Source organism: Balearica regulorum, chromosome 1, assembly GCF_011004875.1.
Source record: "Balearica regulorum gibbericeps isolate bBalReg1 chromosome 1, bBalReg1.pri, whole genome shotgun sequence".
In the NCBI taxonomy this organism is placed as follows: Eukaryota; Metazoa; Chordata; class Aves; order Gruiformes; family Gruidae; genus Balearica; species Balearica regulorum.
The window spans coordinates 137,780,575-137,796,200 of NC_046184.1; the positions used below are offsets into that span (position 1 = coordinate 137,780,575).

At 38.4% G+C, this 15,626-nt stretch overlaps 1 protein-coding gene across 8 annotated transcripts in view; it reads right to left on the minus strand.

Annotated features, from left to right (window-relative positions):
* WWC3 (WWC family member 3) overlaps positions 1–15,626 on the minus strand; it is a 105,710-nt gene that overhangs the window by 53,743 nt on the left and 36,341 nt on the right. For all 8 annotated transcript variants that reach the window (XM_075776456.1, XM_075776516.1, XM_075776508.1 and 5 more), the window contains exons 2-5: positions 13,051–13,160; positions 7,813–8,016; positions 4,678–4,754; positions 2,172–2,251 (exon numbers count right to left, since the gene is read on the minus strand). In XM_075776456.1, coding sequence (XP_075632571.1) covers positions 2,172–2,251; positions 4,678–4,754; positions 7,813–8,016; positions 13,051–13,160 — 471 coding nt within the window. The remainder of the gene's footprint in view (positions 1–2,171; positions 2,252–4,677; positions 4,755–7,812; positions 8,017–13,050; positions 13,161–15,626) is intronic.

Below are 15,626 nucleotides of genomic sequence, written 5' to 3' on the forward strand. Positions count from 1 at the left end.
ACAAGCGAAGAAGTCACTGCAGGGAGCAGAGCAAGGCACAAACACTGACGGAAATTCCATGCAATCCCGGATAACACATGGGCAAAACGTTCTCCCCAGCTTCAGCAGGCAACAACAAATGCCACCCAGTGCACCACCAGGACAGAGAGTCATTGAGGCAACAGCAGCAATGAGCAGCACCGAAGCACTGAGTTGTCATGCTTGAACTTTTAAACTAGATGATTAGAGTGACCACTGACTAATCAGATATGCTTTAAAATAATTCCTCTCTTGAATGTCTCTCCTATACCCCCATCCTGGAGCATGGGCAACTTCACTTGGGCTAAAAGCCAAGACTAACATTTGTATTCTTAATCATTCACAGACTTTACTTTTCACAAAGTTGCCGTACTTTGCTGGACTATCTTAAATGAATTATATTAATTAAAACAATCTTGAGTTTCAAATGGCCTTCAAATACTTTCATCATCCTAAGTCAAGTGGTTAGTCCTTTTGTAGAACAATTGAACCTATACCCTTAAAATAACCCAATAACCAGGAGAAGGAAAACAAATAAAGAAAGTGGAAAAGGCAAGGCAATTCTTACGTGAAGAAAATATGATTAAGAATCTTAAGACAAAATTGCTTACGTATCTAGGCCACCATCTGAAAACATTGGCCATACTTAAAATATTTGCTGTTTCAATATACTGAGTGCTACATTTTACTAATTTTCAGTTAATATCATACATCACAATTCCCCTAACTACCTGTAAATGCTTCATGTAGTCAATAACAATATATTTATGCCTGAAAATGATTACATTATATCTGCCAATGAAGGATTTTGGTTGAACAAGTTTTCTTCTCTGAAGCTTTTAAAATGCTTGTACCTTGTAAGCTTAAAAAAAAAAGGTGCATGGGCTACTCCCTCTCCTTTAAAAGTAAAATCTATCTCCCTTCATATCATTTTGTTAACATAGTACCAATCTAAATCAAAGCTGGAAAATAAGTAACTTAATCACTCTGGGATCCCTGGAACTTTGCCAGGATTCCTGAAGCGAAAGTGCACGCCCATGCTTTGTAGCACCAACGCAATAAATCCAAAGCTTCAAAATATTTCCACAAATATACTTATGCTGCAAAACGCATTAGACATGCAACAGTTCCAACGTTTTCAGGAAGCGTTAGGCAGTTCGTCCACATGCATGCTGGAAAAATGGCCAAGATCTCTAAATGCATGGCCACAGGTCCAAGGCAAGTCCAAGAGCTGTTCAACATAGAGTCTAGCCTCCGGCCTTGTTGAACAGATCTGGAAGTCGCAACAACCTGTGTTTACCTGCCATCTTTTCCATGGCATGGCAACCTCTCTCCCTATTCCACTGAGCATCCCACATATGTGCTACGTGTGTAGGTGACTAAGCAGCCCACAGATGGAAGTCACCAGTTCCCATCTGTTGGCCTGCAGGAAGAGTAGCAGGGAGAGGGTCACCACAACATTTCACAACCTTTGCCACCACTGAGCACAAAGGAAATCAGCACAGGGTGCCTAATAGCCCTGGGAGCAGTGGCAAATTGCCCCGAGCTACCTTTCCTCACAGGGAGGAGAGAGAGTCACATTTACATGCACTCATTCTGCACACATGCAACATGTAAATCTGACGGTCTCACAGACCATCAGATTTGCAGTGCGCATGCAAACGAGCTATACTGCGCAGAATGAGGCGGCCTGGCCATCAGGTAAAAGGAAGCAGCAGTGCTGTGGTGCACAGCCTCCCCCCCAGGAGAAGTCCTGTGCCCAGCCAGAAAGCCTCGGTACTGTTCACAGGACAACTACTCCACTGCATGGTGTTTCTGGCTGTGCTGCAGGTGGTAGGTATCTACAGAAAACGTTTGGAAAATATTTTACAAGTCTAGTTCCACCTCAACAATGTTTTTAAGAACAGTTAATGAACAGGGCCTATAAAACTGTTTCTGCATGTGCATCTATGAAATCACCATTCCAATCAATTCTGTCCAACACTTCTTCCATCATTTCTCACAGTTCCCGCCCCACATCACACTCATAGCAGAAACTCTGAAGCAAAGCAATTAAGAGGTTTCAACCTTTTTTGTTTGGCGACGGTTTTCTAAGAAATTCATTCCAAGCCGAATAAAGAAAAAAAATACCCTCCCACAAACTCTTAACTTACTCTTGCAGAGTTTCCACTCCTTTTTCCTTATATTGCAGCTCCTGCTTCATCTGTGCCAATTCTCGTTTTAGTCTAGAAAGCTGAAAATAACAAAATAAAGTAATATGTAACAGAAACTTTCATAATAAAAATAATGGGGTTTCAAATACAAAATCTTAAGTTACTTTTTAAAACCGGAAGTGGTAATCTAAGTGATCTTTTTTTGCTTCAAAATTTGCATTAAAATAACAGAAGAGTTTCTGAAATATCATAAGACCCAATCAAACAGCAGTCACAACATTCAGCTTTCAAAGTATCAATTTCTTCATCTTTCTATTGATTTTCTATCTCCAATAGCTTATGCTAACAGCTAGCAAGTTTCAATCCACATGATTTTTCTTCTCCCCTTGTAGCATGCAGACACCTCTCAACTGTCTTCAACCTTTTAGTCAACTATAAAACCTGAACATTCAATGCTGTTAATTTTTCTATCTGGGAAACCAAAATCACTGCCAACAGAACTGGCCTCTCTCCCAGAAAGGGCAGCATGATTTTCGACAGTTATTTTCATGCTATCCTGCCCCCTCACCGCCCCCCCCCCCCCGCCCACCAATTACCTTGACCCAACCAGCAAGCATAAATCAAAAGCGGCAAAGCAGCGATCTCTCCATAAACACATTTTTGCGGTTTTATGAAAATAGTTACCTGAGTAGGCACACCTTAGAAGAGTGCTATCAGCACCAAGAATGACCTGCAAAGAAATAGCTTCTTGCCCTCCAAAGCTGACAGATATCCAAGGGCAACAGGGGAAGAAGGTTCAAGGGACTACAGACAAATGGGGGGAATGGAGGTGCTTCAGTGTGTGGTGGTGAGGTGTAAGGCTGAACTGAGAGCCCAAAGAGGGGCAAGGATGGAAGGAAAAAAGCTCTCTTCTCAAGCTATCAAACTGGATACTTTTTCCTAAAATTTACCCAGAGTGCTCTCGATTTTCACATGTACGTCATTTATTGACCAATAAAATAGATTACGAAACTATTACTAAGAAAGAATAAAAGAAAATTCCTACATATCCAGGCATAGATTGATTTTGTCAGCTCTACTTCAAGAGTGAGGGGCTTCGTAGCAGCTACAGGGATGCAAACCAGGACTGCCAGAGTCCCATCACCGTGTGTGGCCCTCCCTTCCCCATGCGTTCTTGCCCTTTCCTCAGACCTCATCACACCAGCCTCCAAAAATCTCCCCAAAAAGAGCTGGCGAGGGCACCAACTCTTTCAACACTCACCAAGAGTAAAAATGAAAAAAAGCATCATATACACACTTTATAGTGCATATTTTATTCCATTACTTGAAACAACTCAATGCCTACGCACACATTCAGTTGAACAGGTTAACCTACCTACTTAGGAGATAATTTTGTTTTAAGAAGCAGGAACAGAAATAGTCATAAGTGAAGACTTTGTTTATTTTATTTAAATATTTTAATAACTAAGGCTTATTTTCTTGTTTTGAATATACTGACATTTAGAGTATGTACAACAAGCAAACACTAGTCAGCATGCAGTAAACATATACAGATAGAATAAATGCCTTTGAAGGGTGGTGAACTGAATTTATTTTCAGAGGCGCTCATGTGAAAAGTGGTCACTACAACAAAAACAGAACACCATCCTGCAAAGATAAGTATTTTTTATTTATTTTGTGAGCAGAGTGCCTGGCATACTAAATCCCATTTTATCCATTAATAAAAAGAAACGTACAATTTAGAAATAGGTTCTAGCAGGTAATAGTATAAACTGCTGTTCATAATTGTTTATGACTGCTGTATCAATTTGGTTGAAATCAACGTGCAGACTTTAACTCTTTGCTAAAGCAGTGTGGGAGAAATTCAAGAAGTCAACTATTCTTCCTTCAGCAAAGACGGTACCAAAAGCACGATTCCAGTTTAAAAAAAAAAAAAAAGGAACATTTTTATTACATAACTGCTTATCACTGCTAGAATGCTTGAACTTCCCTCCTCTCATAGAAGAGATCTGGCTGTATCAGCTAAAAAGTTCTGTTTGTCCGGCATGTCTATGGAATTGTGAACAGATTTCCAAACAAATGGCTAAATCTAAAGTTCAATGACATCCACGGAACCCCACTGAAAATGGATAAATGGGAAAATATGAAGACAGTAGGTTTCAACTGCACTCAATCAAGACAGAATTTGGCTGCAGACTATTTACTACTTGTGGCAGTTTGCACAGAGAAAGCAATTTCTGAAAGCCTGGCTGAGTTTGCCTCTGACATCCATGAAAAAAATCTTTACACTTGTAACATGGAAAAAGCATTACTTTGCAAGTCACTCACAATATAGACTCGTTTGAACAGAACAATAGGTCAGAATAGAAAAGCATTTCTTAATATTGTATTTCCAAAAATGCATGCAACACTCAGTGTAAATGCTAAGACAGAAGAAAAACATAGTCCCACCTTCCCTTCCCAATGCCTAATTCATATTTTTACAAAATGAAAAAAGATTACTCACTCTGTCACGACGGCTGGCTATTTCTGCTTTAATCTGATATGGGTCATACTTGGTATTAGTTGAAAATCCAGAGAATGCTAAACAGATAGAAAACAGTAACTTTCTTTTTTTCTTCTTTAATACACTTGTTAAGATGTGGCACTATTTAACAGACAATTGCATTTATTCTTTGTGTCACAAGTCACTATAAAATAATTCTCTGTGCTAAAGTACAACTGAAGAATTACCTTTGGCCTGCCTGATTTTGTTTTTAGTCCTGAACAACAATAACAACAAAAACTGTATATAGCAGCACAGCACACACATTGCCTAAAAGCAACTAGCTTCCATGACGCGACGGTGGCATTTACTGATGCAAGAAATTTGTGTAACATGAACAATTGCTAATTGCTTCCTAGGTACGTTGACGTAACAGTACGATAGGAACTAAAGTAACAAAACTACCCTCAGAACAAAATTCAATCAGTTACTGAGACAAGTTGCCTCCTAAACCAACACAGTAGGGAACCGACGGACAGATCAACCTCTGGCAAGGGAGCTCTTAATACAGCATATCTGGAGACAGGCAATGATTTCAAGCTGTGGCATTACAAGCTAAAGCCTAGACAGATGAAGGAGAATATCCTAGAAGACAGGCTGGGCAAGACCAACCATGATTTATTGAGTGAGCCATTCAGGGCAGCACTGGCCCACTGAAAAATGCCGGTACGCAAATGGATGAGGTTATGCTGTTAGACCTACCATCCTTTGGTAGAGCCGTTGCTTTGAAATCTCTGTGCCTGCGTTGCACTGAGCCTTTCCACTCTCAAAAAATACTGCAATGCCAAGGTCACGTCAAGCGTGCAGAAACTTGCCAAAATGAGTAGTCATGCCTGGACTAATTCCCTAAATCCAGGATTTTCTATGGATTTTTTTTTTTTTTTTTAAACAGTGCTGATCACAACTGAGTCACAAAACTGCTGCATGGGCACCTCCCTGCCAACCCACAACCGCTGAGCTCACACCACCTCCCACTCATGAGCACACGACACTGAGTCAATGGCAGCACCCACAAGCAAAAAGGAGGAAAACAGTTTTTGAAGTTTTAGTTCTTTTAACACAACAGATTGAAACAAGTGGTGGTGGAGGCAGGAATACTTGCAAGATAAGCACCCAACTTGGGCCATCTAACTGCACTTGAATTAGAAGCCTAAGATTTCTGTAAAATAAATGGAAAAGCAAGCATCCCAGAGTAGAGTGGAGGAGTCGAATTAAGAAAAACAAGTGGAGAAGCCCTGGGGAATCTTGAGTTGACAGCATGATTACACCCCAGAGGGATTACTTTTTTTTTAAATATATCATCTGACTAATCAGCCCATACCAATTTCTCAAAACAGATGCATCTGACCTTAAACCAATATAAAACATATTAACATATCTGTAAAAAATGAAAATATTTTTTCACTTCAAAACAAGTGAAATGTTTTATTTAAAAGATTTTACAGTATCTTAATTCCATAGATATATCTAAAAAAAAACCCCTCTATCAGAAGACTGAGAAACATAAAAGTCAATTGATATAGCATCCGCATTCATGCTCCAGATAACCTCCAATTTTGTCATTTTCAGTCATATTTTGCTGCTGTTTTAAGCAACTTGTTTTTCCAAGAGCTTTAAAAATATGAAAAACGGGTTACATTTTTCTTCAACAGAAGTTTCTTTCTGTATATTCACCTGAAGTAATTCAACCAAGTATCCCACAGAACTATTGCAGATTTTCAAAAAACCAAAAAGTCCAAGCTCCTAGAAAAGTATTGTAATAAAGGTATATTTAGATTTTATAATCTAAAAATATACTGATGACACTACCCTTTACCCTATTCCAAGTCTTTAAACAGTAGTGAAACGCTCTTTAAATAATAACATCTTTTTTAAAAGTTCTCTTAAGAAACAAAATCTTTCTTAATAATTCTTAAGAAAGTTGAACATAACAGTGAGAAATAAAGACTAGTCACAACTGTTCAGTTATGTCACAAACTAAATCACAGAATACATACATTTAAAATTAAACAAAAAGATGAGATAATCCCAGTTCAACAGTAAAACACAGTTGGTCAAGACAACCTGGGACACCTCGGCCCTAGAAAACATCTTTTATTCAGGATTTTGGCACACATATGAGTTACCTTGGATTAATAAATACCACTGGATCAGTAGCTAACCTCTTCTATCCAGATGTCTGCTTTAACCCCTCCTCCAGAGCCAGGTTTCTTGAACATTTTCAGAAAGGGCTAAGCAGAGCTTCCCATACTTATCAAGAACTTGGCATTTACCAGCAAATCCTGCAGTTAAACAATGGCTGTACGCACGGTGGCCGCTGAAAAGCCACCAGCACAGTGAAACTCCACTACATTTCCATGTGGCTAGTGGGTATAGCCATTTGATACACTTCTTCCAACTAGGCTGTTTTGACTCTTCAGCAAAGACACCTTTTCCTGTTGCACCAGCCAACAGTCATAACAGCAGTGCAACAACTTCAGATTTCAGAAAAAGTGCTATCACCTACCCCAAGCTACCAGAGACCTCTGAAGAATGAAAAGGGCAGGAAATCAAGGCTCTACGACCTACACCACCAGCATTAGGATCAGAGGTGGCATTCAAGAATGAGGTGCACTAATAAAACACTGCTTCCTACTTCGTGGTCAGAGGTACTCTTGACCATAACACCTTGTCCCTAACTCCTTATAAAAAGTTGATAAACTAACCATGGGCCTGCAGAAGGCTTCCCCTAAGCTTATGTTTCCCCACCATATCAAGGATGGAATAATCTATGAATTAGGGAGTGCAAGTAGGTGGCTGCCAGCGAGATTCAGTCTTGCCTTTGCTGCCTTGCACCAAGCATCACTACAGCTGGCTCCAAGAGGCTAGAGATGCTATCTGGGATATATCCCTGTTTAATGTTAAAAAGGCATATTCTAATAGGCCTAACAGGAAATGGAAGTCCATGAATAGCAGAGTTAAAGGACAGTGCCTCACTTCTGTAGTCAGGATCTTCATTCAGAGGACAATCAGGTGATGGAAACACTTCACACTATTTCTTACACCACATGTTGTGAGAGGTAGGTGGGTAAATCAAGAAAAGACTCATAAACTCACAGCTGGCATAAGAACGGCTGTCATCCTCACACATTTTGTGCAATTGTTGATATTCTTCTTGTGCTAGTTCAAAACGCTGCTGCTTTATTTGGTAAATCTCTTTCTTGGCATTGAGTGCCTCCTGGGCAACTATTAAATATTCCTTTAGCATGCGTTCCTGCTCCCTTCTCCATTGCTCCCTTGGGTCCTCAATTTGTGTGAGCTCTAAGGAGAAAAGTAGAAAAAAACATTATAAGACACTTTATCCCACAAAGTACAAATTATTTTGTTAAGGTCTGTTCTCAACTAGCACACCTAACACTACAGTGCTCAAAATCACTCCAGCATGGATGAGAAGGAAGGATGCGGAGTGGAAAGAACAGGAAAAGCTGTTTCAAATATAAGGTGTTTAAATTTGATTCTTTTCTTTACAAACTAGAGTAACCCCAAAGAAAACAGTGTTTTGGCTCTAACCTTCCCTCATAGCCAACTTGAAAATTCTGAGAACTACCTAAAAACCCAGAACCATGCAGGAGAGTGAAAGGTACCTCAATGCTTAACTCCTAACTCTATAAATGGTTGGAACAACCGTAAGATACTACATACAACGTCACAAGTATAACATCCTGAAAGGTCAGTGACTACACCTGCGTAACTGAAAAAGAATAAGGTCATTCAACAGAAGAGTTAGCATTTTAATCTCAAATACATAAAAGCATTTAAGTTGCTGCTTTTTTTTTGTCTTAAGAATCATAGAATGGTTTGGGTTGGAAGGGACCTTAAAGATCTTCTAGTTCCAAGCCCCCTGCTGCAGGCAGGGACACCCTCCACTAGACCACATTGCCCAAAGCCCCGTCCAGCCTGGCCTTGAACACTTCCAGGGAGGGGGCATCCACAACCTCTCTGGGCAACCTGTTCCAGTGCCTCACCACCCTCACAGTGAAGAATTTCTTTCTGACATCTAATCTAAATCGACCCTCCTGCAGCTTAAACCCATTACCCCTTGTCCTGTCACTACAAAGGAACAGCACTCTCATGCTTTCCCTCTCCTGAGTTTAGAATGGTACATATTCAAACACAAATAAAAAATAGATTTCCAGTACAAAATCTTTCCCATATATACTGATTTTCAAAGTTATTACTGTACAGCAATCTCTCTGCAGTTGCAAAGACGTTTGAGGATGCATGCATTAAAATCCTAAAAAACTACTGGTTCAATTATTTTATTTTTGCGGTGATGCTCAAGCTAGCAAATATGTTACATGAGGATACCCATGTAAAGTCTCATGTTTAAGTGAATGTTAATTTCTGATGACTGAAGCTCTACCAGTAAGAAGTTGCTGCAGATGCAATGTTAGCGTTCAAAGTGGTGGCAGAACCTGCAGCAGCACAGTCAGGAGGTAAGCACCTAGTCATTTTTTCCAAACTTTGTTTCTCACGAGAGATGAAAGCCAGTTCTGTTTTGTATTAATCTTGTGTACATAATTCAGTATATTGGTGCCAGCGATGAAATAAGAAACTAAAAGATTGAGCCCAACACATTAAGAACTCTAACGGTGTCAAGGTCATGCTAGCAGCTCTGCCATTTGAGAGCCATCTGAAGAGTACGTAAACAAAAACATGAAGCTCATCTACGAGCAGTACTTCCAACAGATTTGTATATTAGGTTCCCAATAACCTTTTCTCTCAACACCTGTAACTTTTTTCTCCACAACTCCTCACACTGCAACAATATAAAGATGGTGCCTATATAGTTCTGTAATTTCTTCCCACATCCCAGGATCCCTCGATTCCCAGCAGAACCTTCTGGCTCCAATGCCCCCAAACTACCTCTGCAGCCCAGGAGAGGACGTGCTGTGGCTTGTTCCAGTCTTCATAAATTCTCCTCTGCGTGCAGGGCAAGCAGAACAAAACGGAGTTCACATTGCAGCCATTCCTTTACTGAGGGCATGATAATTTGCAACGCTATCTGTCCGTATGTATTCCTGAAATCTGTGCAAATTTAATATTCCTAAAACTGCTAATCTCCTGTGGAAACTATGTAGAAATAAATACTTACAAGACAGAAAAGCTAGATCCTAGTAAGTGTTTCTTTTTGAATAGGAAATTAATAGTTCTAATCCCAATAAACAGCCAAAATGTTATATCACACATTAAGCTTCTGAGGTCCTATACTACAGGGCACTGCATCTCTTACCAAATTATTTCAGAAGCCTTCTCAAAAGCTAGCAGCACTCTTCTGAGGCAGAAAACTTCTTCAGTACAGTAGTGACATTCTCTTCTGTTTTATAAAATACAGAGGCTTCACTTTGCCCTGGATTTCTACAAAAGTTTGCCATGTAACAACAAAACTAAAGCCACGTTGCATGATAAAATTCACTTTATTTCTTTATAACCAATTAAAAAAAAAAAAACCACCCTACAGTAATTCAAGCACAGCCCCAGACAAATGCAGAGAATATATTATTCCCTCACTGGGGAATGCCCAACTGGTTAAAGGAAACTTCAAAGGCTCCCAAGACTCTGAGGAGGAGGGAAAGGAATTCTGTGGCTGGCAGCCACCAAGGTTTTTAAGCAATGGTGGGACAAGAGCCAAGAGCAGCTTAGTAAGGGTGTCAACAAAGTACTGAATTTACAGAACAAGATGGAGATCAGGGTTGGAAGCACCACTGAGATTTAGAGAAGATTCCTCTGTTCCTGGGGTTTTTCAACAGAAATGGAAAGTTATTGCCTAGAAATCTTATTACTTTCTGGGTAAACAAACATAGCAAGAGGCTTGGAAAAATCAGATGCTTTCTTTTAAAAGGTGCAAGGGCAAAAACCTTGAGATGGTGCACAGAGCGAGAGAGGTCCTTGGTGGGCATAACTTTAGAAGGACTCACTTTGAATTGTCTCTTGCATTTTCTCACCGTATTTCTTGAAACCGAAGCACTTCTGTTTTGTCAATTAACACAGAACTCCAATGCTGTATAAAGCATTTAACCTGGTCAGCCACAAAAGGCAGTCCAAATGTTTTCACGTGAAAGTTGCCATTCCAAGTATTTTAGCCATAGTTCAGAATACAATATAAGGGACTTATTTCAGAAAAACACCTCTTCAGTTCCCACACCATCTCTGCCACTTGCCTGACACCATTTCATGATGCACATGATTGTCTACTCATTAGTTCTCACTTCTACAAAGGAGGCTAATGCAGTCTTGACTGGTATCTTTGTTGTCCACAGTTTAAAATTGGACTGAGTATCCTACTAATTTTTGAATAATGATTATACAGCTATAATATCAGTTCTCTCTTCCCTCTGAATATAAATCTTGCTTGTATATGCAAGCACTGTATTAGCCTAAGGGTGACAAACCCATTTTGCTGTGACGGTTGAATTACCATTTAGGATAATATCTGTGGGCTGCAAATAATTAGCTATCATGAAAGAGACAAATTTTGCAACCTTGTTAATTGCAGAATGATTCCTTTCACTCAGTTCAGCACTGAGCCTTATGAAGTTTCCACCCCTCTGTTCATATATTACCTTTATTTAATTCCTAATATGATTAGCTTTACTTTCCCAGACCCATTTACTTTAATAATCTCTTTCTGTGCCTTCCCACTGAGCATTTGGGAACTCAATTCCTCTCTGCAAAGACAGTTTTTTCTACAGTTTTTTCTCTCAATTGCATTTTTTCCTGTGCAAGACAGATCTGACATGCCTACAATGATTAATGTCCTTTCTGTAAGTTCAAACGATGTCTGTAGAAAAGCAGCTAATAACAAAGTCTGAAAAGCAAAAGGGAGTGATTTCTTTTGCATGAGATGGTGATTGTTACTCCTGTCAAAGATGCCTGTCGGTAGGATGCTTTAGTAGCTGTTTTAGTTACAACATTGCAATGGGAGTTCTTCTACTCATTGTCAAAAGGGACTCCTAAAGCCTTTTACACTTTTCAAGAAAAAAAAGGATGAGTTGCCAATATCCTCGTTTGTATTCTTTTTAATACGTGCATTCATGGACATGTACATACGCTGGCACAAGTGCACTCCATTGCTGTACTCCGATGTAAACCTCCCTTTTTATTCAACTTCAACATTAACTAAAGTCACTATGACAGTTTAAACAGCAATTATTAAGGTACTACTTCTTTTAGACAGAGTTATTGTAAGAATTACCTAACACAGACTGTATTTATCGCCTTTCAGATGTCTTGGCTATCTATCCTTGTGATCAGTGCATTAACAGCTCTTTAATGTTTATTATTTAATTTGTGATCTTTGTTAATTTCACAACAAATAAGTGCCTATGTGGGTCAAACAATATCACAGGAACATTTGTTATTCTGTTGTTTGGGGTTTTTTTTAAATAAGTAACTGTGAAACCACAATACACAAGTAATTCCAAGGATGGCAGGAAGCCAAAAAAACTGTTTCTACACTTTTATTTTTTAATTGACTAGATTTCAAGTAGATAGTATTGAGGTTGGTTTTGCAGATTATGCTATTTACCATTGCTGTGACAGCACATATAAATACTTCTTTTCTCCCTCCTCACCAACTGCCAATTCCCACAATATCGAAGGCATTCACTTATTGGTGATAAGAAGCTTAATGACAGCAGCACAACAGTAACAGCAGCAGTAGGACAAAGCTCTAAAGATAAGACTTTTTTTTAGAAGTAGAACTGGCATATGTGACAGAAAATGGTGAAAGAAAACTCAGCAATAGTCCAAAAGGGACGCTGGAAATTGCTCCCTCCTAGTTTCCAAAAGGCACATCTGCTGTCTTTTTGATAGCACTTTGTACTGTATTAAGGCACAAAACATATATTGCTTAAGAGAGGGTGAGATTATTGTATTTCACAGCGCTTCTAATGAAAAATCAGCACTTTTCTCTCAGAATATATTTTGGTTTTCCATATAGAAGAGTGAACTGTAGATGACTGAAAAAATAGGAAATACAAGAGTATAGCATGAAAATCATCTTAATTGATGCATGACAAAAAGCAACAACAAAATTACTGATACTCCACAGCAGGACAAAGCAAAACAAAATAGTTATAGTGTACAAAACTCAATCATAGGTTGTAAAATTCTTTACAAATGGAAGGATTGTACCTCTATTTGAAAGATGAGAAGACAGAGACTGGAAGAAATTATGTTCCTAGTTTTTCTCACTGTAGCACAAGGTGCATAAGTGGTATCAGAAGCAAAGTTACTGCCATCAGTTAACATCAGCTTGCTAGGATTCCTCAAAACAATCATATGTCTACTCACGATTTATGTGGTCCATATAATAAACTCCAATCTGTTGATCATAAACAGTTTCCCATCCTAAAGGAAGCTCATCACCAACACAGTCAGCAAATGTCAATGGCTTTGTAATCCTGTAAAAATACAAATAGCACAAATAAATACAAAAGGTGCAGAGTTTACAGTGCAATGAATGTTACTACACATTTGGAAGACACCTCCATCATTTGATCACAAACTAGTTATGCTGCTTAGGAATGTGCTAATAATTACAGACATACAGTTTCAAAATAAAATTTCATTTAAATATGCTGACAGATACCCCCCAAACAGGTAAGACGAGCTTCTCCCTTCAAGTTTCTATGTTTAACAGTTTAATTACAAAGGCATGCAGTCCTGCCAGTTTTCCTCCTATACTGCAAAGAACACAAACGTGAAGCTGGAGTTCACCACTGCTAAAAATTACTAGAAGCTTTACAGGCTTTAACTTCTTTAAGATGTCAAAGTAGTATAATTGTTTTTTCTTTAAAAAAATGAAATACAATTTAAGAAAACACTACATAATAGATTTCTCTTCTTCTCAATTATACATTTCCCACTATTAATGACATTCTCTTGGTCCAGACCCATCCGAATTACTTCCTCTCCCGCAAAAAGGAGACAAACAAATGTCTCTAAAGAATTCTGAGGCTATTAGAGTAGAAATAGTAACTAAAAAGTAACAGTATTACTATCTAGCAGCTTACAATATCACACCCCTTGCTAGGCAAACTCTTGATAGACTAGGGGTAATATAAAACCAAAACAGTACTGACAGGAATGTTGAAAATACTGGGTTACAAATTCTACAGAAAGTGTCTAAATCAACACTGTTCTAGAACATCAAGGTATATTAAAAAAACCTAGGAAAAATAAACGATGCAAATAAATTCTTAACATTCAGTTGATCCACGTCTATTCCCAAATCATCATTTCAATCATTACTTAATCCCTAAGTTAACATCATTTCAATTATACACGTGATATAGATCCAACACTTTCGATGTTTATTTGTTGAGGCATTTCTAATACCTAGAACAATGACAGCTTTGCAAGTATTAAATACATGCATTAATTTAGGGACTGACTTAAGTTCAGCATAACCTATGGCATAATACTGTTTGGCATAAAATGGAAAATCCATCCATATGTGATAATACCCGATTAAGGTCTCCTGACACCAGATGTGGACGATGTTTAGAGATACACTGCAGAACTGAGAGATCATTGGGACTGGTAATTGCATTTCATCTGGTAACACCTGTACAAAACAGTAACTTTATCTGAACTAAACCATGTCTAGCTTTGAACTAGAAATCCTTCCCCACCCCAAAACAAAACCAACCAGAAGAATCCAATGGTAAAGACTTCAAATGATGGAAATACTACTACGGCAACATTCTAGCTGTTCCAATGGCCCAGTAAGCACACAAAAAGCACGTAACTTTGCACACAGCAAACAGAAAAGCTGCATTTACCTGCCTCCTAAAACTATTTCAGTATTCTTGAGATTAAAGCGTTTGAAATTAACTGTAGTAGAATTAAAAAAAATATGGTCACTAGCTTAAATGTAACGTTTGAACAGGTCTGTACAACAGTACAAAGATCAAGTTATTTAGGTCAAATAATAAAGAGCTTGATCATATGCTATGGATTGTCAACTACGTATAAACACTTTAATAAAATTAAGATGTATATAAACTTGTGCACCACTGTTTAAAGTAAAAACTTTCCATTACTGACAAATACATAGTTTACATCATGTAATCATGCAAACCTAAAGCTGCTGTATTCAAGAAAGAAAATGTTACTATGGACTGGCATATGCATTCTTTCCATAATTCATCTAGCAGTCAGGCAGACCAAATATTGCCAAAATACTTCTGATCTCCCTGGAATTCAGTCAAATATTAAAAATATAACGTGCAGCAATTTTTCTTAAACTCTGATGGTTTTGTTCTGAAGACATCATGTTTACAATTTCTCAAAGCAGTCTAGACAGGCTCCTAAATTACCACACTATAGACAAGATTTTCTTTGGAATGAGTTACGAGACATGCTTGCCTGTTATACAAACACAGCCTCAGCCTTTATTAATAAATAAAACCTGCACATGATACTCTAACCTTTCACACTACAAGAACTTTAATTCAATGCTCCCCAGGATCCCACCAGGGCTCACAGACTTCCAAGACAAGGATGAGGCTCACTTTCTGGAAAAGGGAGACTGAAGAAAGCCCATGCATCTGGTCTAACCGGTTTTCATTCCGATGTTATAAAGTATGCATGAACAGTTTAATTAATGGGTTTGAAGGAAACCTTGTAAGAAAAAGAACACATAAAAAGCTGTCTTCCAGATATTCAGAACATTATTAACTTGATGTTGCTCATTTTAAATGATATTCAAAGTTGCTCCAAATTGGATTCCCATCAGACAAAGCATAACGTCACACTGATTCTCAATTCAGTCACATTTGTATCTATGGAGCTTGAACCTTCTTCATTCAATTCATCTAGGTCAAAATATGCAAAGCTTAAATTAAGAATTAGACGCTTCTCCT